At 40.0% G+C, this 25477-nt stretch overlaps 2 protein-coding genes and 1 long non-coding RNA gene across 3 annotated transcripts in view; 2 read left to right on the top strand and 1 right to left on the bottom strand.

Moving 5' to 3' along the window:
* Positions 1-483: 483 nt before the first annotated feature.
* On the top strand, positions 484-14179 carry LOC311063665 (adhesion G-protein coupled receptor F1-like). Its single transcript, XM_084083195.1, has 12 exons — positions 484-627; positions 779-919; positions 1040-1137; positions 4659-4717; positions 6761-6888; positions 7024-7205; positions 9951-10124; positions 10481-11881; positions 12150-12191; positions 13068-13124; positions 13216-13276; positions 14037-14179. Exons 1-12 carry the CDS (start codon positions 537-539, stop codon positions 14126-14128), a joined length of 2526 nt encoding a protein of 841 aa, XP_083939321.1. The 5' UTR covers positions 484-536; the 3' UTR covers positions 14129-14179.
* Positions 13131-25477, bottom strand: part of LOC311063667 — a 44770-nt gene continuing 32423 nt past the window's right edge. The window contains exons 2-4 of the long non-coding RNA XR_014602628.1: positions 17367-17591; positions 14053-17022; positions 13131-13286 (exon numbers count right to left, since the gene is read on the bottom strand). This is a non-coding gene — a long non-coding RNA (uncharacterized lncRNA). The remainder of the gene's footprint in view (positions 13287-14052; positions 17023-17366; positions 17592-25477) is intronic.
* Positions 23288-25477, top strand: part of LOC311063664 (adhesion G-protein coupled receptor F1-like) — a 32775-nt gene continuing 30585 nt past the window's right edge. Inside the window, exons 1-4 of the mRNA XM_084083194.1 lie at positions 23288-23353; positions 24309-24424; positions 24869-25147; positions 25247-25342. Of these exons, the coding sequence (XP_083939320.1) occupies positions 25301-25342 (42 nt within the window). The 5' untranslated portion in view covers positions 23288-23353; positions 24309-24424; positions 24869-25147; positions 25247-25300. The remainder of the gene's footprint in view (positions 23354-24308; positions 24425-24868; positions 25148-25246; positions 25343-25477) is intronic.

The following is a 25477-nucleotide window of genomic DNA, read 5'->3' on the forward strand; positions in this document are numbered from 1 at the left end:
AACTACTCTGTCACTGTTGTAGCTGTTGACAGAGGTTGTCACAGTCAACCAAGTTCAGCTGTGGATCTGAAAACAGGTGAGATGTTCACCAAAGACACCGTAATGCTGATTTGTTTTTTCTCTCTGGGAGTCAACTTAATTCAATTGAATGATTAAAAATCTAGTTATGGATGAATGCATGCATTGAGTAAAGGGTGGAAGGGAAAAATAAGTTGCCCCATTTCTCCTTATTAACTTTGAGATTCAAACAAAAACGATGGAGCTTGCACAATAACACATTTCACTCACTTTTTACACCTGAAAACCTGTGATGTGACAATAAAGATGATTCTCATTCACTTTCTGACTATTTTTTCTTTCTCTTCCCAGCCCCGTGTGCCCCATATAACGTTACTGCCAGTCTGGTGTGTCCCAACTCAACCCATGTGACCTGGTTGGGAAGCCCCAGTGCCACAGCTTACAACGTGACAGCGGTGGGCCAAAATGTACACATATATTACTGCTACACCAACAGTACAGGCTGTCAGATACCCAACATGCACTGTGGCCAGAACTATACCATCACAGTGACACCATATGCTGACTCATGTGCTGGGGATCCCAGCACTCCTTATCAGTTAATTGCAGGTACAGAGATAGAACTTTATTTAAATTCTATAAGCTATATAGGCCTACTGATCTTAACAGTCTCCAACAGACTAAATTGTTTAGACTTATTCAAAAGAGTTTGATAATGATCACTTGTCATTACAAATGTATATGAAATATATCATTACAGATTTAACAACTACTGAACCGACAACAACACTACCTCCAACAACAACAACAACAACAACAACAACAATACCTTCAACACCACCACCATCACCACCACCAACAATACCACCAACAGCACCACCACCACCATCATCACCACTAAGTAGGTATCACACAGCAGTTGAAGAGAATGGCAGTAATTGTGTCCTAAAAACTTTTCTCAATTGTAATATAGGATGTTGCCTCTGTGGAAATATAGTAATCATAATGGCTTTTGTTTTAGTCTTTAAGACGCAGAACTTTGAATTCACGCTGGACCATAAATATGAGAAGACTCTCAATAACCAGACTAACCAGTTCTTCATCAATATCAGTGAATCGGTGAGTCAGTCTCTCTCTCTCTCTCTCTCTCTCTCTCTCTCTCTCTCTCTCTCTCTCTCTCTCTCTCTCTCTCTCTCTCTCTCTCTCTCTCTCTCTCTCTCTCTCTCTCTCTCTCTCTCTCTCTCTCTCTCTCTCTCTCTCTCTCTCTCTCTCTCTCTCTCTCTCTCTCTCTCTCTCTCTCTCTCTCTCTCTCTCTCTCTCTCTCTCTCTCTCTCTCTCTCTCTCTCTCTCTCTCTCTCTCTCTCCCCCCCCCCCCAGACGAGAAACAAGTACAATGTTAATAGTTCAACAAAACTAATATAATGACTGGTTTCTCCAAATTAAACACAAAATACTACAGTGTCAGAACAAGTAAGACGCGCGAACGCTGGAAGCGAACGCAGCTCGAAAATATTGTGTATTTACGGACTGTGTGTGTGTGTGTTTGTGTTTTGACTGTAGCTGCACTGTGGCGCCCTCTGTCGGCCGCACCCAGGCAGTGCACTGCACACAGACAGACAGACACACACACAAGCCGAGCAGACTTTCATAGTAAGCTCCACTTGGGCGGAGGCGCGCCTCGCCTCCTTCCGCGTTCGCAATTATTCAAACTGTTCGTGACAAGTGTCTTTAATAGTAGAGCAACCTTTTACTGTTATGACCTGCTGCAAACATGACGCATAGCCAAACACCAGCTTCTGGCAGCATTTATGAGGAATCTATGAGGAATTCCTCATGTGCAAAGGCCTCACTCTTACTGTATTCTTGGATTTGTGTTTTGAAACTGCCTTCTTTAAATCCCATAAGAGATTTTCTATGAGGTTCAAGTCAGGAGACTGTGATAGCCACTGTAGAATCTCCCAGGACTTCCTCCAAAACAAAGCCTTTCTTTGGAAGCATAATTCACATAATTCAAAAGTTGAAAGTTAAAGGAACAGTGGCTACACTACCTGGATGTGGCAGAACGTTATCAATGGCTGCCACCAGATTCTTGAGGAACAGATGGTCAAAAAACACTCAAGTAACTGCAAAAGACCTGCAGCAAGACTTGGTGGCAACAGGCACTGAGGTTCCAGTTTTCACAATAAGGGCTCCATGTGTCAAGGCAGACAGTGAGTGAACCCAGATACAGAACACAAACAAAGGAGATGTAATTAAAGTAAACTAAAGTGTCTTTTATTCAAAAGAACCAAGGTACAGGCTCCAAGAGCCGAGTAATAACTTAGGTACGTTTTCACCAGAAAGGAGATTAAGCAGGGGGTCCAAAGTAGCATGGAGCAAAGGCAGTCCTTGTAGATCTTCTGTCCAGGTTGGAGCTGCGTGGGAGGCTGTCAGGCTGACTGTGGAAGAGATCAGGAGTTACTAATGGTCAAGAAGGAATCTGGTCAAAAGCTAACGAGCAGCAGAACTGACCTAGTACTAGCTGCACCAGTGTGTGCACTAGCTGGATAATATCACTGAGCACTGCGTGCCGTCACAGCCAGGTGTAAGTAGCCAGCCAGGTAATTGCAGGATGGCAGACAGCCACGAAATTGCCAGGACACACCCCCCCACAAGCAGACTGCAGCTCCAACCTAATGTACAAACAAGCAGACATTAAAGAGACAGTACAGACCTCCAAGCTGCCATGACACCATGCCTGAACTCCAACATGTACACCACTACTGATACAAAAGCACAGAAAGGCCCACTCCAAAATGCTCAAAACCATATGCATAAGTCACAGAATTTTTGGAAATCTATTTTCTGGAGTGATGAAACAAAACTATTGGTTACACATGTAACCCTGGTTATTTGAGTATTACGAGCGAGATGTCTCGGTTATGGGAGAGCGCCCATGTGCCAGGGGCGGTGCAGTCACATCCAGTCTAAAATCTGGCGAAGGTCAGCGTGAACCAAAGCTAGAACCAAGCTTATGCAGCTCAAGGAAGTGTTTGTGTTGAAGCTAAACAGAATAGCCACCGATTTTTGCAATGCTGCTAAAATCTCAGAAAGCTGTCGGTAACGTTTGGGGTCCAAGATATGCTCCTGTCCTATTAGTGAACTATTACACTACTTGACTGTTGGTCAGACAGAGATGCGTGCTCTATGATATCTGCGAGAATTACATTCTTAGCGGCGCTAGCCGCTCTATACCTTTAGGTATAGAGCGGATCCTGCTCTATACCTGACTTTGTCCGTGTTCACCGTCAAAGTTCTGATTGGTCAGACCCGTCAACGTTCTGATTGGTCAGACCCGTCAACAAAGTGATTGGTCAAGCTTCACGTGACACATGGCTATAAACACATTATAAACACAAATCGATGACATAATGTATCAAAGGCGCCGCTACCTTCACACAGGGTGTGATTTTTAATAATGCGCCGGGCCACGGCAGTCCCTTAAGTAGCACAAAGGGGGGTGCTACCCTGCTGACGTGGCCTGATGCGACCTTGATCCTTGTGTATAATAAATGCTTCTGTGATCACGCCAGGGGGCGCTCTCCCATAAGCGAGACATTGAGTGAGTAATATCAAAAATAACTGGAACGTTTTGGGCTTAAGGATCAGCGGTATGTCTGAAGGAGGAAGAATGAACCATTACACTGAAAAGAACACCTTACCTACAGTGAAGCATGGGGTGGCACAGATGCACAGGGTGACATTGGAAACCTGTTGTTGGCAAGATGGATTTAATCAAGTATCAGGAAATCCTAGAAGAAAACATCATGCCGTCTGTGAGGAAGCTGAAGCCTGGGTGTCATTGGACCTCCCACAGGGCAATAATCACAAGCATTCCACCAAGGCTTGGTGTCAGAGGAAGTCCTGGAAGATTCTAGACTGGCTGTAAGAGTCTCCTGACTTGAACCCGATAAAACATTTCTGGTGGTACTTGAAGAAGGCGGTTGCAGAATGCAAACACCAGAATATTAGTGAACTGGAGGCCACTACACATAAAGAATGGGCTAAAATGCCACAAAAATGCTGCCAGAAGCTGGTTCCTGGCTATGCATCACGTTTGCAGCAGGTCATAACAGCAAAAGAGTGCTCTACTAAGTATTAAAGACGCTTGTCATGAACAGTGGCTCGTGTCGAATTTCAAGTCGGTCGTTGTCGAGATATGTGAACTACAGATGTATGTGAACTACAGACAGAGATTTCGTGCATTTTATTGTAAGATAAGTTGAACTTGAAAGGTTGAAAGAGTTAAAGTGTGCGAAACAGAGTTGGTTACAACTACTGTGTAAGTCATACTACTGTATGTAACATTCCATTCATTTTAGTAGTCTGTTTAAGCAACCTTTTGTAGCTCCATTGTCATAACAACGTTTGTCTATCTATATGGAAGGAATTCTGAAAAGGGAATGCTGTAGGGTCCCGGACTCCTGGTCTGTAAACCAATGGGTGATATCACGGCCCCTTCGTCCATATCTCCTGTACAGTTCTGCTGTACTGTACTATTACACCAGTAATTGATGAATTTGTCATAAGATATATTTGAAATCTCTAAGCTCTGCTGCTATTGAATAACTGTAAAATATACATAATCCTTTCTCAAACAGATTAAAGCTGTTGCCTTAGGAGACAAGGATTTCAAATCAGCAACACTCCTCGGTTTCAGGTATCAAAGTTTCAATCTTTTTTCATCGTCATTGTCTAGGTATGTTTGCACATACGAGGAATTTATCTTGATGAGGTTGATGCATAATATTTGAATTACTTACATTTACAACTATTTACTCAAAATATAAAGATAAGGAAAACCAATCCTGCGACCTTTGGTTTTGTGAAAGTTTCGGATCACGGTTCACATGGAATACAGACAGTTGTAAGGAATTGTCCCGAGTAGATTTGCAAAGCAACAACTCAAAACTGTGATTCAGAAAACAGAAGGGGAGTAAAGTCTTTATTTATCCTTGAAAGGAAGAGTTTGACCATGTTGTTGTACGGTGAGTACACATTTGACAGGAATGTCCCTGGTAGGCATTCACAGACTTCTCTGTGAAGTCAAGATAGGGCCATGGCTCGCTTTCATCTGCACTAATAGCCTGGTCGGGTGACAGGCAGCACATCCTAGACCAGAAAGACCATTAAAATTGGACACATCAATTTCATTCATTCATTATATGTGTTATTATGTTAACATTTACTCTCCTTTGAACGTAATCCTTGTGGGTCACAAAAAATCCTCACCATGACTGCCTGCTTTTGATACCAAGATGTGGATGTAGTAGAATCCAATGTTAATGTGTTTGTTCTTATCCATTGAACCACTCGGTTATTTCTAAGCAGATTAAACCTTATGGAAGGTTTTTGCAGTGCTTGATTCTTAACAATGTAGTTATTTGAGCCTTCATGTCATCTCATACACCTGCTCCTTTATGTAGGAAAAAGAAAGACATTTTTTTCCCTTTCCTTTTTTGTTCACTAGTCCTAAATAACAGGTTGTTATTAAATAAAATCATTATTGTCCATGACCATTTTTGTTGTTGGGCTCAAGAATACAATTGTGATCTTTATTGTCTTGGACTTTAAGAATAGAATAGAGCAGGGGTCTTCAACCTTTTCAGGCCAGGGACCCCCAAACTGATGGGGTGATGGAGCAGGAACCCCCTACCTCGTAGGGTAGGGGGGGCTACCACATATATCGTATATTTATGTATAAAATTGTGTTTTATATGTTATAAACATGAAAAAAATGGTTGCCTGCTCCTATACGCACAGGTTGTCCCAGTAGTAGCGCTACTTATTCCTGTTTTTTGAAAATGTTACATTTACAACCAGTACATCTACATAAACATTCAGATTTCAAATATAAAGTGCTTACCCCGGGCCCGCGGCCACGGATGTTACAAAGTTAAAGCTCACAAGTCTAAGTACCTGTATCTTCCGTATTGTTCAATAAAATAAAATTAATCTGATCACCGGCCATTTCCTTTTTTAGTAATGTATCAGGGTGCAATACATCTCCCAAGTGATATTTGAAAGAATATGGAGAAGATTTGGAGAAAATGGCCGGCGATCGGATTAAAAATCTTTTTATTTAACAATACGGAGGATACAGGTAGGCTACTTAGACCCGTGCACTTTAACTTCCGTGGCCGGGGGGGAAGCACTTTATATTTGAAATCTGAACGTTTATGTAGATGTGCTGGTTGTAAATGTAAAATTTTCCAAAAAAAGGAACAAGTAGCGCCATGACTGTCATGGTATGACAGTCGTGTTTCAGGGCTATCCCAGTAAGTGTGCAAAAGGACCTTTCTCTACAAAATATATATAAACATACCATGTTATTGTACTTAAAGACAAATTAACATAAAAAAAATAATAAAAAAAAACATTTTTTTGTTTAATCAAACAACAATTTTGCAGACCCCCTGCAGTGACTCCACGGACCCCCTAGGGGTCACGGACCCCCTGTTGAAGACCTCTGGAATAGAGTAAAATAAAAGCTACTCTCAGTCAGACACAATACATACACGGTCAAATAATTAAAACTCAAGGGGGCCTATTTTGCGGTCTTAAATACCAGGTCTTGTGACTTAACTTAGACCTGGAGGCGTGGCCAATGCCGCTTGGCCACTCAAAATAATGAAACAGCATTGGCCATGCCTCTAGGTCTTACTATAACAACATTCTTTAATTCTGTTAACTTCTTTCACAGGGAGGGAAGTGTCATTGCAGATTATAGTGTGACTGCAACCTCTTTCAGGAACTCAAAACTTACTGCTCTACGCAACAAGATTTTCACAAAGTTAGAAACAGACCATGGATACAAAATAAAACGTGAAGGTAAGGTAAACCTCATTAAAAAAGATTTGTTGCAAAATATGCACACAGACTTTCACAAAACTATTAATGAAAAACTATCTTGACGTTTTGTGAATCCAGTGCTGGAGTCAGACAACCTTTTATTTCTTTCCTTAGTCTATGTATGTCGTGCAAAAGAGTTTGGTGAGGGAAACGTTGGGGACAAAACTACAGAAGGAATTTGCAAAGCAGATGAAGTGGGAGCGAAGACAGCAGAATGTACAGCAGATAGAAACTGGGTTATCATAGACGACACGTGCATCCTGGCAGCGATTGACAAGCTGTTTAATCAGGCTCAGGTAACATTTCTTCCCCCCACAGACTTTTTTACTTAGGACTCTGTTACTAAGTGTCATACTATGACATTTAATAACATTAACCTTTAAGTTTCAACCACTTGTAATTAACCGTATACTTAATTGACCGGTGTCTCCCAGGGGTCTATTCTAAGCCCGCAGAGACCACTGGAGAGGCAGGTGCTAAAAGTTCACAAAGGATACCGTACATCTAACAATATATAACACCATACACCAACATAATTTACAGCATAACCTGCTGAATTATAAAGTGTGTTTCAGCAAATGTTTCAGTCAATGCGGGACTTTCCTCAGTTGAAATTGCAACAACATAAGCAAAGCAAAGCCAAAATATACATTTATATATTTTTTCTATATGGGCACTTTGGGCATCAGGGGCAAAACGGCCCTCTCAATCCCCCTCTGCACGTGCCTGCTTGGCCCCTTCCTTTTTTCCCCTATACAGCTTGTATTTCTGCTATTTTCGCTGAATGTTCACCCCATAATCATGCTAGGGGTTCAAGTTGTTAAAACTACTTCAGTGACTGGAGACTTCCAGGGGTCTATACTAGGGCCCCTCCTCTTTCACTTCTACACCAAATCTCTTTGCTGAAAATAGTCAATCTACATGCTCACAACAAGATTTTTCGCAGAATGTTCACCCACAGAAAAGGGATGCTAGGGTTCTTGTGGTTAAAAGGCAGATGGATAGATATCCAAGCAAGAGGATAATCAAATAATGTACTTAATTACAGTCTGCAGGGAAGATACAGAAATTATGTAAAACAAACTAATATTGCATGTCTCCCCTGTCTCTCTGGCCTTGGGTTTCTGTCTCTACACTCTCCTGTCTATGAATTAAAAACTGACAAAAGATCACCTTTGGCTGTAGATGACAAACTGCATTATTTGTGTTAATCGTGTAGATGCAAAATAGTTGCACTGTAGCTAAACTCAAAGAAACATTCAAACTCTAACCAGTGCCCACACCATTTCATGTTATGCAAGACCCTGATTGTTTTATTTAGGACCAGGTGCAACATAGTCTGGGATTCCAGGGTGATAATTTAAGATACAATGGCAGCAACCACCGGAAACTTATTTTGCTACTTCAGTATACGCTAAATTTCATACTGGTATGACTATTTATGCACTTATAGTACCGTAATATTTGCATTTACATAATTTTGCCAGAAATATACGTATACCAAAAAAGGGATTTTGGGGCCCCTGAGACCAAACGGTCCTCAGTTGGGGGTGTTCCCTATCAACTTTATACTGTAGTAAGCTAACAGGAAATAAGAGTGAAAAAAAGGTAGCAGAAAACATCCTGAGAGGTGGGCCTGGACTATTTGGTTAACCCCACCTGTGACCTCACCCATCGCTGTACCTTAGGACCAGGGGCGTCACTCTGGAGTCCCAGGGGAAGGCAACTAACAGGAAATAAGAGTGCAAAAATGTAGTAGAAAACATCCTGAGAGGTAGGGATGGGTAGGGGTCCGTCATATTGGACCTGTGAAGACCTCTAAAGAACGTCCATTGCACAGTTTTTCAAATCGGCCTCATGGTGCCACTATGACAGCCCGCTTCATGTTTTGGCCATTAACCATTGAACCATAGGTCATACAATAAAAAAAAAACTGGATTCCTCAGATCATGATGCAACTCCCCAGATAGGCTCCGCCCGTTTGTGCCAGACTACATTTTATGCTATTTTGCTTTTTCTTCAAAACACTTTTTGTTACTACTCCTGCAGATTTTGTCCAAAACTCACACACATTGGTACACATTGTCTCTGGAGTCATGTGATCAAGATGTATCAGTCAGATGTTTCAGATTCCATTCCAATTGGATATGATTGACTCTCGTTTGCTAACCCTCAACAACCCGGCCTGTCAAAGACCTGCGCTCTGAGGAGAGCGCCATTTCTAGTTTGACCCATTTTCCAACAAAGTATCACAAATTTAAATGTATTCACGTTCTTACAGATAGATGTCTATTGTAAAAAACAGGAGTTAAAATGGTATTCCGCTGTGAGACAACTGTAAATTGGGTAGGTTGACAGCCTGTGCCAAAGTTCCCATACAAAAACACTGAAGCACACTCTTCTTCGCTGCCTCGTCACTGCTGCTGATCAGGAGTGCACTTCCATGTAAATTTAGGCTGTCAAAATACCCTATTTAAACTGTTGTTTCACAGCGGAATATCATTTTACCACCCCACTGTTACGACAGACAGACATCTCATTTAAATACCTTTACATTTCCTTTACAATTTGGGTAAATAGGTCAAAAAATACACCTAATCGCCCAGCACCCCAGTCCTGAATGATAATACTATGTGACTGACCTCATGCCTCGCTACAGCAAAGGGTGAGGTCAAAGATGGGGCTACACTTTGGTGGCATTGACAATTGTTCCTGAGATACGATGATTATGCATTCTAAACCTGGACCTGGATTGTAACCATGACCTTTTCAACCCAAAATAAAATGATCTTGTTAGGGCAGCTAACTGATCATTCTCACAAAGTTTCATAAAAATCTACCAAACCGTTTGAGTTTCTTTTTTCAGAGACAGACACAGATAAATAAAAAGGAATGATTACAATACCCTGCCACACACTGCAGGCAGGTTAACTATCTAGCTGATATATACATGACCATTCAGATTTCTATGACAAAGTGTTAACTTGATTGTATATAGCCGTTTACTACTACAGTACTAACTACTGCCTTTTATATCTCAGAATCTACAGTCTCTGACCGAGGAACAGGTTTCAGACTTTCTGGGAGACTTAAGCTCAGTCACACAAAACAACGCTACGGAAGTGGTTAAATCACCTGCCAACATTGCAGCCATTGTTAGCATACTGAATAGTGTGGCAAATACAAATATACCGATAAATAAAGGACTGATGACGGTAGGTCAACTATTATACAGTATTATTTGTTTATTTTGTGTCAAAGTTACATTATTGTTGCATTTTAAATATTTGAAAAGTATATCCAAAGATAGTCCCTGGAGAGCAGATTTATCTACAAACAAAATTCAAACATTCATAACTTGGTAACTGCACATACTGCACATTTGGCCATTGTTGATTCGATTATTCAGATAAGTTCAGTAATGTTTTAATAATTGGACAAAATGTAAACCAATTCTAGTCTTTATCCGTAGTTATACACAGTTTTTGTATTTCTGACTGAGGAATACCAACTAGAAATACATCTTCAAAACAACATTTTGTACATATTTGTTTTTCTCCTTATTTTGTAGGATATCCTGAAAACTGTAGATGTTCTCATATCTGATGCAACAATTGATTCATGGAAGGAGTTAAATAACGCCACTGAAAGCAAAGCCTCAGATAGAAGAAATGCTACTGAACCTCAAAGTGGCTCAAACTTACTGAATGCTATTGAAACAATAACCGGTAACCTGACCAGTGACTCTTTTGTAATTGAAACATCGCTCATTACCTTGAACAAAACCACATTCACAGACACCTACAACAATGATCTGAATTCATCTGTTGAGATAGACATACCAGTATCTAACATTCCTAACAGTGCAATCACCACTGTGATATTTGTCTCAATGCATAATGTCCTTCCCCCGAGAAACCCCACCAACAACGACACAAATTCTACCATCAATGGAAATGTGGTTCTAGTCAAGACTAACGCCACTATCAACAATGTATCATTCACCTTTGATATTTTTAATGAGACTCTGGGCAATGAGACTCTGGGAAACCCTCAGTGCGTCTTCTGGAACTTTAGTCTCTTCAGTGGTCTTGGCGCATGGGACAGTGAGGGATGTGTGTTGGTGAGTCATGCTAATGGAACTGTGACCTGCAACTGCAACCATCTCACCTCCTTCTCTATCCTCATGTCGCCCTTTATTCCGTTTGACAAGGAATTTCTAGTCATTCTGGACTTCATAACCTACATTGGAGTGGGCATATCCATGGGTTGCTTGGTCATATGTCTCATTATTGAAACAGTCATCTGGAGAAAAATAAGAAGGAACACCACCTCCTACTTGCGACATGTGTCCATCGTCAACATTGCTGTGTCGCTCCTGATTGCAGACATTTGGTTTATTATCGGAGCAGCCATTTCAGACCCAGAGAAAGACAACGTAGCAGCATGCAATGCGGCAACTTTCTTTATCCATTTTTTCTACCTGGCCCTGTTCTTTTGGATGCTGGCATCAGCTTTGTTGTTGCTATATCGCACAGTAGCCGTCCTGGGGAATATGTCAAAAAAAAGCATGCTAGCTATTGCTTTCTCTCTAGGCTACGGAGCGCCTCTCATCATCGCCATTATAACCATAGCCGTAACTGCACCCGATAAGAATTATATCCGAAGAAACGGGGTCTGCTGGCTGAACTGGGACCTCTCCAAGGCTCTGTTGGCGTTTGTCATCCCAGCCCTCATGGTAGTGGCCACAAACCTCTTGATCCTCATTGTGGTGATATACAAAATGTTGAGAAGCAGAACAGTAGGAGAATCGTCGCGGTCTGAAGAGCGGCATGTCCTGGTGACCATCGCTAGAAGTTTGGCTGTGCTAACGCCTTTTTTCGGAACTACTTGGGGTCTGGGAGTAGGAACCATGGTTTCTCCACACGACAAAGGAATCCATATTGTGTTTGCACTCTTTAATTCACTACAGGTATTTGTTCAATATTACAGTAACTGTGTTTTAAGGACAGTTTTGTGTTTTGTACTTAATTCTAATCTCTCAAATATGTACTCATTTCCTAAGGTACAGGTGTTTATTCATACTGCACAGACAGTATATTACTCTGTGAATACATAATTCTTATATTTTAATATATGTCAGTCAGTACACATGGTAACAGCGGCATGAGGCCAGTGGAAAGTAAAGTGTTACACAGCTAATCCTGCTTTTTAACTGATCTCAATGTATCTTTACAAAGGGATGCTTCATATTGGTGTTTGGAACACTGCTGGACAAAAAGGTGAGTACTGTTGCAATGAATGACTCTCTGAAAGCCTTTACACTACATCTTTTTACCACATGCCCAGTCTTTATTTTCCACGTGGGAGAGGGTGATTACAGAACCACAAGGGTGATAAGTTGTGGTGTGACTATTTCGGTACCTAACGATTCCAAACAGTTTTGATTATTGGGGTCAAGATTCGATTCAAAATCCATTCTCAATTGAAAATAGATTTTTGTTTCAGTACTCCCGGGAAGTGTCCTTCAGGTATTTCTTTTTTTTCTAAAAGTACCTGAAAGACACTTCCGTGAGTGCTGGCATTCTTCTGTTTTATCTCACTGATCTGCACAATCTAAAGCAGTGGTTCTCAATGTAGGGACCCGGGGCCCCCAGGGGTCCTTGAGGGGGTTCCATGGGGGTCCCCAGCAAACTTTGTTAATATAGCATAAAAATCTGTTTAACCACTTCAACCCTATACTGTATACTGCACATCGGCTATTTGAAAATAGCAGATATACAAGCTCATTGCATGCATGCTGGAGTGAGTTTTTAACAATACAAATCATGTATGGTGATCCCTGTCACCAATGGGGGTCCACGGTCACATACATATTCATTTGGGGGTCCTTGACATTGGAGAACCACTGATCTAAGTACATTGTGATTGCTGAACTGGCACAGTGAGTGTCCTCGCTGCTAAGGAGCTCACCATGTCAATCTTGGCTTCCAAACACGGCTGTTGTGGAGGCTTTGGTCAAATAAAATAAATAAATTGTCACCCGGCATTGAACATTGCCCTTGTTACTTTACGCGGCAAGGAGAATGATAACCTCTATTTATTTCAGGGCTTTAGATGTATTAATTTCTGAGCTCACTTTTCTGATTGTATTTCAGATTCGATCATCCTTATCAGAAATTAAAATAAAGCCAAGTTCTGGTTCAACTACAAGGGTAAGAGTTGTTTTGTCTTTGAATCGCTGTTCTGTGGTGAACAGTGCATCAGTCGCATCTCAAATATCTGTATATTTGGTTTTCCTTTCAGAGCATCCCCGAAACCTTGTCAACGGGACTGGGCTTCTTGCGGAATTTGGGAAGAGGACGAGGTATGATCTCCTATATTAAAATTGCCTCGAGGATGGGCGGTCGGGCGGGTGGGCGGACCGACGGTGGACGTCACAAGCGTACAGTAACATGCAGACACCTTGCAAGGTGCACAGTTGGTCCGATCCGCACCAAACTTGGCACAAACATTGATCAGGGGTCTGCCATGACAATAGTCGCACCAGGGGCCACGTTGCTCCAATCATCACCAAACACAAATGCTGTTCAACGATCTGCCGTGACATGACAAAAAAAAACTAAATTGCACACATATGGGGCACTACAGCAGTGTTACAGCTGTTTCTAACATTTCAAATGTCCATAATTCTGTGACCATTGCTCTGATCAGTGCAATATAGGGCTGGATAGGCAGCCTGAACATCTAGTTCAGGTTAAGTTATAATCACTCATTATAACCTAACTGGCACTCATGTCAGTGTGAGGAAAATTGGCACTTCAACTGAAAGATTGCATCTAATTCCTTGTTCACGTCACAGGCATTGGGCATAAGTGCAGCCAGAAAATAGCAACAATGCTAACAATGATTCAGTCATTTTGGTTTTATGGTTTATAAAGGACAAAATGCAGAAAACTTTTCCTGCATTTCACAAAAATCTAGGGACAAAAATATAACAAAATGAGCTAGTGTCTGGCTCGGCTTATCTCTGGTACAGTATATCTTTTAAGATGTTATCTTTCCTCATGCATCACTTGTTCCATTGCTGTACTAACATGTCATGTTCTCCTCTTTTTTTATATCAGATGGTTACAACGTGACTTCAGGTGCAACATCTAGCAGTACTGGTGCAACATCTAGCAGTACTGGTGCATCCGAGTCCTTTGCCAACAGTTAACAGCACAGCAGGCGATCAACATAATTACCAAACAAGCCAGATGGCTCAGGAGTCACAGAGAACAATAATTCCTCAGTCTTTCACCGACGTGTCTGGCATTAAGTTTGTATCGGGGGCATTGTCTGCAAAAAAGTGATTAGCAGTGCTCATATATACACTGCTCAAAATAATTAACTCATTCAGTGCCAGATTTATTTCTGGCTGTGTTGTCCCAGTACCAGAGATTTTTCAATCTATCTTAGATTTTCAATTAGTCACAGAATATTTATCTATGAGGTCATCGCGACCTCGTTGACATTAATTGTCTGCCTTTGAAAATAACATGTCTGGTACAAAAATACATAGTAAAAAAAAAAGTACACAGGAGCCAAGATACAGCCTTTTTAAGTAAAAAAGTTAAACAAGAAGTGAATGGAGCAGAAAATCTTCGGATCATGATATCTTGGGTTCTGAACGTTTAAAAAATATATAATAATTGCGGTAAAACACGTCAATGGCACTCAATGGGAACACTTTGATCCCTTAAAGGGATATTTCACTTTCAAAAAAACTTTTGGTAATTTTATCGTCTACTCAGGCCTTTGTGAGCCCCCCAGACCGTTTATAAGTTGCTTGATTCAGTATTTAGATATTTGATATTCATTTTATCAGACACGCCCCCTTCCTATACAAACCCATTGTAACTTCAAACTCAATTTTAACCATGTTAGATTCATCAAAAACACCCGTCCTTGGTTCACCCGACTCATACCGTGCCCCTAATACGCGAGGGGGCCGTGTTTTTTCAATTACTTTTTTCATTAATTTTTAATATTTTTTTTGGAAAATGAAAAAAATGAATACAATAAAAAAAAAAAAAAAAAAAAAGAGAATTAATCGGAAAAACACGGCCCCCTCACGCATTAGGAGGGCAGGGTGAGTCACCAGAACCAAGGACGGGTGTTTTCGATGAATTTAAAGGTAGGGTAAGTGATTTGCGTTGGTTAAAATAATTGTTAAATAGCTCTATATTCTGATAGTACTCATTGCTATAGAGTGTTTGTTCAGTATTAGGAGTCTCCTTGTCTCTCCACCTCTTTATTAAACAGAAAATGAATTTTCGTTTCAGTTTCAGTTTAATTTCCAATTTTATCCAACCAGGACAGAGAACTCAATCAGGATACAGATTAAACAAGTGAAATTGGAAGTGATGACACTAAGAAATGAGCATGCAAAATTGGAAGTGGAACACTATACAAATTAAGCTTAAAAATGGGTACTTTCTCCTGATTGGCTGAGATTTTGACACCTACCGAAAAATGTATTTTCTGTTTATTAAAGAGCTGGAGAGACAGGGAGACATCTGTTACTGAAAAAACACTCTATAGCAATGATTACTATCAGAATATAGCATTTTAACCTTTTAACAAAATACTTTTTGTTTTAACCCAAAAATATCACTTACCCTACCTTTAACATGTTAAAAATGGAGTTTGAAGTTATAATGGGTTTGTATGGGAAGGGGGCGTGTCTGATAAAATGAATATTAAATATCTAAATACTGAATCGAGCAACTTAAAAAACGGTCTGGGGGGTTCACAAAGGCCTGAGTAGACGATAAAATGACCAAACGTTTTTTTTAAAGTGAAATATTCCTTTAATACTTTTGAGCGTTTTTTGTTTCTTTTCTCATTTCTTTGAGCAGTATATATACAATCTGTGTATCAAGGCCCCTTTGACTTCCATTATGAAAGTAAAGTTATATAAAACATGTTGAAAGGATAAAACATGTTGAAAGACAATAGTGGATGTTCTGTGGTCTACTGGCAGCGTACATACAAAGTTTGGTTTCCATCCAACTGTTTGTGTGTCCAGATTAGCACTGGACACAGACACACATACAGACCCTGTTGTGATAGACAGCTTCTTGCAGCGCTACACTGCAGGCAAAGACAACTGAGTTACTGTCTGATTAAATGCAGGATGTTCCAAAAAGCAAATACGATGAGCAAATAGTTTACATCAGCGTTACTAAGTAAGTTGTCTTTCCAGAGAGAGAAAGAAAGAGAGACATGTCATTTAATAATTATAATGTGGTGCCCACTCCATTGGGGTATTTCTTTTGTCATTGTATATTTGAACATACATGACATTTTGTCCCATGCATTTACTCATCCTAACTCGTAGGATGTAAATACAGTGTTTGTTTTTTATTTTTGTATTTTATTTCACTTTGTTGTTTCTTTTTTGTTGCAGAAATTGCAGTGCTAAAATGTTTATAAATAAGATGTGTTTATAAATAAGATGCAAAATGGGTTTGTTTTTTAATTTGTCTATCAAATCCCTTACTGAAAGGCAAATCACAGTGGCAAATTTAGACTTCAACAGGGCCATCAGTAAATCAGAAAACTGGATGGTGTCGGACAGTGGGCGTCTCAGCAATGAATTGTTGGTTGCTGAGAGACTGCTCATTGTGAATTAAATTTAGACCAAGCTGTCATCTAAGTCACTGCAGAAAACGTCACTGCAGAAATTGAGGGTCATTAACCACTTTCACCCTGTTGTCCCTACTTTGGGCATGTCTTCATACAGTATGGGTTTATTTTTCCATGTCCAGATTCAGTGCAAAAAGGTCTAGCTTAGTTAGAGTTAGCCAGCTTTGTCCCCCTGGATGACTAAATATAAATAAATAGTGAAGAAAAACAAGTTACCTTTAGGACTGCACAGGCCAAATTGTATTATGAAATGGTTCTTTAAAACAGAAAATGGTTATAGAGCACATGAGTGCCATTAGAAGCAAGGATATCAAATCTCCAGCAGCTAGACCTTTTATGGAAGCTGGTCTGTGATACATAGTTATTGAACAAGTTAGGCCATCTCAAAGAGGTGGTGATTTGGACTCTAGACTCCTTCAACTTTCTACAATCATGTATTTTTGTATTGTATCGTGGTCAGTCACTGTGGTATGTATGAGGTGATTTATTCCTGTTTAGAGCAGCTTTTCTACGTGATGTAATACATAAGAGATGTGTTTTCCATGTATTTTGTTGTTTGATGTATAATATGTATAATATGGATTCATGATTTGAGGCATTTTGTTAAAAACATTTGTTTCGCTAAATTAGACCTGCTGGTGGCGCTATAACAGGCCAATGTTAAAAGCGTGGCATTTGTTCCTCAACATAGTGTGAATGTGCGTGCAAAGTTTTCCGCAATCGGACGGTGCGCCGTTCATGATTTGCGGAATTTTGTTCAAAACAGTGAAAGCAGATGGATATTTCATTCACAGTCTGTCAACCCTGCATGGAGGCATGAATGAGGACCTCTCCCTCCAGCGCTTCCTATGAATCTCTTTTATATTTCATGGTTAGATTATTTTGTGATATCTATATAGGATAGGAATTGTCCCCCAAAATAATTATGTTTTTTGTTCATGATAATCTTTACATTTTGAGTTGGACAGGGGATAAAGTGTTTTTTTCTACTATACTTAATGGATTTCCTAAGAGAGAGATATTACATTTTTAAAGCATGTTATTAAATAAGAACTTTTTACAACCATGTATTTTTATATTGTATTGTGGTATGTATGAGGTGATTTCTTCCTGTTTAGAGCAGCTTTTCTACGTGATGTAATACATAAGAGATGTGTTTTCCATGTATTTTGTTGTTTGATGTATAATATATGTAACTTTGGAGTCTTTGATTTGCATATGAGGCAATGTTGTATTATCTTCCCTGTAAATGCCAAAGTGATGAACTTGCCATGTCATCCCGATGATTCTGATCATGAGCACCTGGGTTGGTCTATATGAGAAGCATGTCAGTCGTGGTTCATATGGCAATGATGATGGTCACATGATCGAAGCGTTTGCTGCACTTAGAGCACTTTGAGTACTTTATTGAGCATGGAAAAATAAAGAGAAATTTAGTCTTGAGTTTTTCTTAAAGTTTTTTCTCAAGTCCGATACCGATACCGATAACCGATAATACAAATATATATACATATATTAAAAAATAAAAATAAATGTTTTCAAATGTATATGAATCTGTAGTATTAACACACCTTATGGTAAGAAATACTAGTAGTGGGCAAAGGTGGATTTAACGTAGCTTTCAACAATAGAATACATTTAATCATAGAACCTTTTAATCATTATTATTATTTTATTTTGTATTATTTATGAAAGTAGAATTTCTTAACTATTGATTGTGTAGCAATGAAAGACTCAAAACACTGGCTTACAGTTGAATTATTGGCAACTAAAGAAATAGGAATTCAAGAAATAATGAAGACAAATACTGACAATGCCTATGATGAACATTGGCTTGCAGTTGCACATAGCCAAAATGCAATAATAATATGCTTGTCATTGAGAAAGGAAAATAAAGTTGTCTTTTTGAGGAGAAGTAACCTTAGAAGTCACTTTAAGTTTAGCATGAGGGAGAGGGTCTACCCTCTTCAGGGAATTACTTGATAGCTCTAGGCCAGGGGTCTTCAACAGGGGGTCCGGGACCCCTAGGGGGTCCTAAGAGCTACTATAGGGGTCCGCCAAATCTTTGTGTTATATGATTTCATTTTTTTTTACATTAACTTGAACCCTAGAATTCCTTTTCTGAGGGCAACGTTAGCCGAAAATAGCAGATCTACAAGCTTGTAGATCGGCTATTTTTGGCAAAGAGGTATAGGTGTAGAGGGGAAAAATAGCAGACTAAGTAAAAAAAAAACTTTAATCTGAAACACAATTTTATACAATATAGAGTAGGGGGTCCCTGCTTCATCTCTCTCGGCTAGGGGGTCCTTGGCCTGAAAACGTTGAAGACCCCTCAGGGCTGGATTAACACCTCACAGTGCCCCTGGGCACCACCAACTGCCAGTGACCCCCCGCTCATGCGGCCGCGCGCGAAGGCCCTGAGACCCCTGCTCTAGGCTACAGAAAACATTCAGTTGGCTATTATCATAGAGTTAAAAATAAGGCTATTATACACAAGACAAGACACAGACGACAGACAAGCGGTTACTTACAGCTGCCATTAATTAGTGCTTTTGATTGCCTGTGTGGTCAAATCAGGGTCAAATGCACAGCCTCAACGAGCCATCGTTAACCTGCTAATGTTACACAGCTGATTGGCAACATGCTTTTATGAATCCACCACATCACTCTGATCTCCAAGCAAGTTGGAAAACACTCTGAAATGTTACTTTGGCTGGTCAATTTAAGCTGACAACAGCAACACGGGTTAGTAGTAGACCTGTATGTATGATGATCAGTTATTATTCCAGACAGTGGTCTATCCAAGACGTTTTAACACGTTTGAGACCAGGTCAGCTCTCCTCTCTCTCTGGAAAGACTGGTGACGCGAGGTTACTCTCTCTCTCTAGTGTGTAGCGTTGCTGTGTGTGTGAGGAGGGGAGGGCGGGGCTGTGTGCTGCTGCTGACTGCTGCGAGAGTCTCACTCACAACGTGTCTAACCGAGTTAGACTTCTCCAGTACAACGGTGTCTAACCGAGAGTTATGAGAGTTATACTTCTCCACTCAACGGTGTCTAACCGAGAGAGTCCTTGCAGATCACAGCTGACAAATATTAGGGGAGAGTGGGGTAATGTGAGACACTTTTTACATTTTCTCCCCTCCAGGTGAGCTAAAATGATATATCAGTAAAATGTACACATTTCCCATACATTTGGGATGTTTCCTAACAATGGAAATGATCAGAATGTATTCAAGACAAAAGGCAGTGAAAATATGATTGTTTTAAAAAAAGTTTTCTGGTGTCTCACTTTACCCCAGGTCTGGGGTAAACCGAGACAAACCAGAAAAATCAATGGGGTAAACTGATCCATTTACTTTTTTCAGTTTAAAACTACCATAAAAACACATGTTCTAACAGTTAGAATACCGACAGCTAGCTTGACAACCACACATTCCAGAACTAATGTCAGACTAGTAACAGAATCATGGCAATTGGTCATTAAGCACATTTTGCTCTACACAATTGGAAGGTGTCTCACTTTACCCCAACCGAGACAAACCAGTTTTAACCAATCAAACCAATATTAGATTATCAAACCAATTGGATTATCAAACCAATATTAGATTAAACTATGTTTAAGTACTAAACTTAACTTTGAGACAATTTCCCACTGTACCCAAGCCATTTGTCTCACTTTACCCCACAGCCACATTTTGGTGAAAAGGACCACTTTTAGCAATTCTGGCTAATCTTCAATTAGCATTAATCACATGGATGTATAGGTTTGTAGTTCATCAACATGCATGACATAAGTTTTTTTACCTGAATCAATTTTCTTTGACACAACAGCTGATTATGTTGACAGCCCAAAAAATTACTTTTACATGCAAAAAACATATTTTCGTGAAAAAAACATGCTTACTACAGCACAATGAGGTCCTCTCCTCCATGGTAAGTGGGAAATGGGAGGGGCTTCAAAATCTAATGGTCATATGACCACACAGGTGTTGTGGTCAGGTGATAAGGGGGGTGTCTCACTTTACCCTGTGTCTCACGTTACCTCACTCTCCTATATATTATCGGAGCTATTATTTTGAGCCAGGGAACCCCGTTCTCTGCGGGGACGGGCGATGTGAAGTCGGCGAAAAATAAATGTTCTAAGTAACTAAGTACATTTACTCAAGTACTGTATAAGCGTGCATCCGTTGTTTGGCCACTATTAGACCTTTGCAGTCAGAGGTAAGGGGGCGCCTCCCCTGCGCCGCGGTGCTGCGAGGGGAGGCGGGTGCTTCAAAGGATCCATTGGCTTTAAAGTAGTGTCTCCCCATTGGCTGTAAAGTAGTGAAGGACAGTCAGGACAGCCAATAGACAAATAGGTGTCGCGAAAACATGTCGTGTCGGGGATGATGATGTCTGAGGCTGTTTGTAGAGCCGCTAGAGCTAGCGGCTAAAAATGTTTTACAAACATCGGCCTCCTGGTGGCGCTATAAAACGCTGATGTGAAAAATGCAGGGCAGAGGTATTACCTTGGCCTCTAGGGAGTGTGCGTGGAAAGTTTCACGCCGATCTGTCTACTTGTACAGTAGGTAAAAACGCGAATTGGCCTGTCATAGCGCCACTGTACTGTCCTTGCTACTTGTACATTAGTGTACATAGTTAGACAGTCAGCCAAACTCCTTTCAAAATGACATGGGAGTCAGGAAATAGCGTCCAAGCTCCTGTGTTTTATTGTCCATCAAGAAATGGAGCAAAACTACGAAAAATAAAGAAAATGACAGGCTGTTACAAACAAGCAAGCAAGCAAGCAAGCAGGTGAACACTGAGCTAATCTACTCTGTGAAAATCTTAATCTACCATAGCAAATGTAAAATAAATCAATTATGCATGAAATACACTCTACAAAGTTGCATACAAATCAGAAACTACAGTCTCCTGTCATAAGAAAATGAAAAGTTCCCACCTACAGACAATGCTGTGACTATGGTGAAATTAGGAATTGCAGAGCACAGACATAATTAAGAGCACATATGCCTGTGTGCTTCTCCTAATCAGGACAATACAGTACACCTGTTGTATAAAATAAATTGAATGGCCAGTAGGTGGCTCTGGCAACACTTGCCATTCAAGTCATCATATGATATCCTTTATTTAACCAGGGTAAAATACACTCTTCAGAGAGTGACCTGGCCAAGAGGCAGCATTATTACAACAATAGACAAGCAATACAAAACAAAACATATATATTGCACTAGACACAAGTGAACAATATCCAGTTAAAGTGCAAAACAGGAACTAAAATGTTATATGAACAACTTAAAGTGCGGCAGTTGACTAAAATGTAAAAGCAATCACATTGTCCAATAATAATAGTCAGTAGTCTCTCTATCCTCAGGGGCGTCAATTGGGTATGGCAGGCTATTGCAGCTGCCATACCCTGGCTCCAGGGGAGAAAAAAAAAAAGAGTACTTTTTTTGACAATAAATCGGGAAAATCAGGCAAAAATAAGAATTAAATAACATAACCCTAACCTAACCCGAATCCTAACCCTAAAACCGAAATAAAGTAACCAAAAACTGGAAAAAAACGAACTCAACCCGCCCAGAACGCGCGCGTGCATGCTGCCATACCCTAGCTTTTGCTGAACTGACGCCACTGTCTATCCTTTAAGATTGATTAAACTTCCCAAAGTGATCAGCTCAGATAGGTTCAGACCTTTCTGCAAATCATTCCAAGAAGAAGGGGCAGCATATGATTTATTTCTTGCCTAATTCCGTTCTTACTTTTGGAATCAACATCTTAACAGTGTTTTGAGAATGTAGGCCCTACCAAGTAAAGTCCATGACCAGCCTTTTACTTTTCCTGTGAATCTACCATGTGGACTTAAGTTGTGAAAGTAAGATTTGGATAAATTAACCACCTAAGTGCTATATGGTTCATTGTATGAAGAATAGCAAAAATGGCCAGTCTACAAACTCACAAAAACTTATAGGAAGATTAGGAACGTAGCATTGGAAATCTAACGAGGGACCCCACTGTAAACTGACTTCTGGGTTTTAAGACTACAAACTGTAGCGACGTATAAACTTGTCATACATACAGTACATTTTAAGGCCGTTTCATTTCTCCAAATTTGCATATGCAGTCACCTGGGCGATACAGGTAACTGGGCACTAAACACATACAGTGCCACATGTCTGGACCCGATTCTCTGCCTAGAGTTCATATGTGAAAACGGTCTACACTAGGCTACCGTTCATTACATCAGGAGGACAGTGAGATAGACAGTCACATCGTCAGCGGCGCTTGGTGACATACAATAGTATTTAAAAAAATATATAGCCTATATATCGAATGTCATTAGAAATGAATTAATGAAATAAAAAATAAATAGGTCTAAGTTCTCCCCAAATAGTCCTGTTCTCCCCAAAAATAGTACCCACTTCTCCCCAAAATAGTGCCCACTTTTCCCAAAAAGTCCATGATGAGTTCTCTCAAGTGCTCAGTTCTCTCCCAAAAAGTGCCCAATTCTCTCATGTGCCCAGTTCTCTGGCTACCCACCTAGGCTTTACAATACAGCAATAGAATTTACAGACAGAATTTTACTGTAGGTTTCTGTGACAAAAAAAAAAGAAGTGTGGTGATTGTCAGATATCAGATAATGAGGAGGAAATACTGTGAACTATTCTCAACAACACCAATTATCTCAACAGGAACACACAGACACAGAGATACCTGACGCCGCATTATTTCATTCCAGAGAAAAAATAGAGGGTGAGTCATTCTCTATCTTTTCTTTCCATCAGTGATTAATTCCAGATATGACTGAGGATTGAGGATGAGGATTGAAGAATGTGCACATATGTTAACTCATTATGTGTCTCTAATCATATCAAGATACATTTCTGTGCATTTGTTTTAACCCGTTTAGGGCGGGAACCCCAATTTGTAACTATTCTGTTCGAGACGGGAACCCCTTTTGGGGTTCTTGTTGCTATGTACAGTATATAGCAACATATATATTTTTAAAGTTTTTCAGAAAACTTAGGTCAGGATTTAGAAGGCGTTTTTAGAATCGGCCTCAGGTCTAAATGGGTTAAGTTACACAGATTCTGAACTACATGTCAGGATTGTCAGCAAAATGTAGAATTATTATTATATATTATATCGTTGCTGTCGGGCCGTAACCAGCTAACTCCATTTTGACGCTTGCAACTTGCATTTTTCCCCATAAATCAGTGCTATTGAACACCCTTTACGTCTGTGTGTTGGTAAAAAAAAAATTAACCAATGAAAAGTATTAAAAAGCGCTTCTGACAAAACCAGCTAACTCCATTGGATCCTCAAACTTTCTGCTAAACCAGTCTAACTCCACCACGGGGGGTGGAGTTAGCTGGTTTTGCTGACTCCAGGCTTGACCTCCAACCTCATTGTGAGCTTGGAGGCCCTTATCAATGATGGACAAAACCTCCTAACTATAGGCTACTACTGTAACCTCCGGTTCTATGAGACCTTTTTCTAGTTATTTTTGGAGTACCACTTTTTCTTTTGAATTAGTTGTCTCTGTAGCTGAGCACCCACTGCCTAACAAAAAGTCATCCAGAGGAAGCGCACCTGCTTGTTTCTTAGCTAAGTTACAGTATAGATTTGAACAGAATCAGTATTAGAGATTTCAATATTTTGAATTAGGTAATTAATAGTGATATCCCCTCATTTCTGTACACTCTAGTACCACTCTACCCTAGAGATGGAACCACAGTCCGTCAAGAGGATGATGGGAGCTCTCCGGTCATTGCCCTAGAACAAACTTTTTCCTACTTTGCACATAGATATACTCAGATATACGTATGTATACAATTTATGCAATTTATTCACAACTTTATATTTTGTTTATGCAACATACTGTCAAAAGTGACATTATTATTATGATGTTTTCTCTGTGTATTAAATGTCTACAGTTGATTGGCAAAACAACTTCCTGATTCCTGATCGTAATTTAATTCCCTACTTGATCATACTACAGGGTCACACAAAATTATCAAAAGTAGCAGATCTACAAGCTTTTGGACATATGAGGTTCCCACCTGACAGAGACGATATACATTATGTAAAAAAAAAAATTGCAATAATGAGCTTTTTGACTGTCAGTTGTAGGCAGTACACTGTAAAATCCTGTCAGCATGTAAAATATTTCAGTTTTTTTACAGTATATCTTTGATGTAATAAATATCACAGCCACATCTGCCAAGTAGTTTGTAACGTTTGTTTTATCCACTTCTTTGTTTTCAGGTCAACACCAATGGACACCTTACCTTTGAAAATCCGCATTTCAGGTATGATCCTCACAAGTTCCCAGCATATGGGCCTAGAGATCTAATTGCTCCATTCTGGACAGATTTGGACAACAGAGAAAATGGTGAAATCACATATAACCAATACACCAGTGGTAGTATCCTTATTCAGGCTACACAAGACATTAATCAATACTTCCCAGGCGTGCGTTTCTCTGCCCAGTGGGTGTTTGTTGCGACATGGCATGAGGTGGCATACTATGCCAAAGTCGGAACAGTAAGTTTTTTTTTAATTGTCTAGTAAAGTCATACTCCTGCTCTATCAATGGTTTGTTTTGTTTCATAATAAGATTGAAATCGTTTTTTTTTCCCCCAGCAAACAACTTTCCAAGCTGTGTTGATCTTTGGAGACCCATACTCATTTGTACTGATGAACTATGGCATAATAGCCTCAACTTCACGCAATATACAGGTAGAACAATTATTATTATCAGGGGGCCAAGCACCTAGTGCAGTGGACCCCTTTTGTTTTTGTTGGTTTTATTATTATTACGCCGTTTTTTTGCAGTTCTGGCTTAACCGTGCAGTTTTTTATTAAACTTATTTT

This window comes from Gymnoscopelus microlampas, assembly GCF_963454915.1.
Source record: "Gymnoscopelus microlampas genome assembly, chromosome: 16".
Classification (NCBI taxonomy): domain Eukaryota; kingdom Metazoa; phylum Chordata; class Actinopteri; order Myctophiformes; family Myctophidae; genus Gymnoscopelus; species Gymnoscopelus microlampas.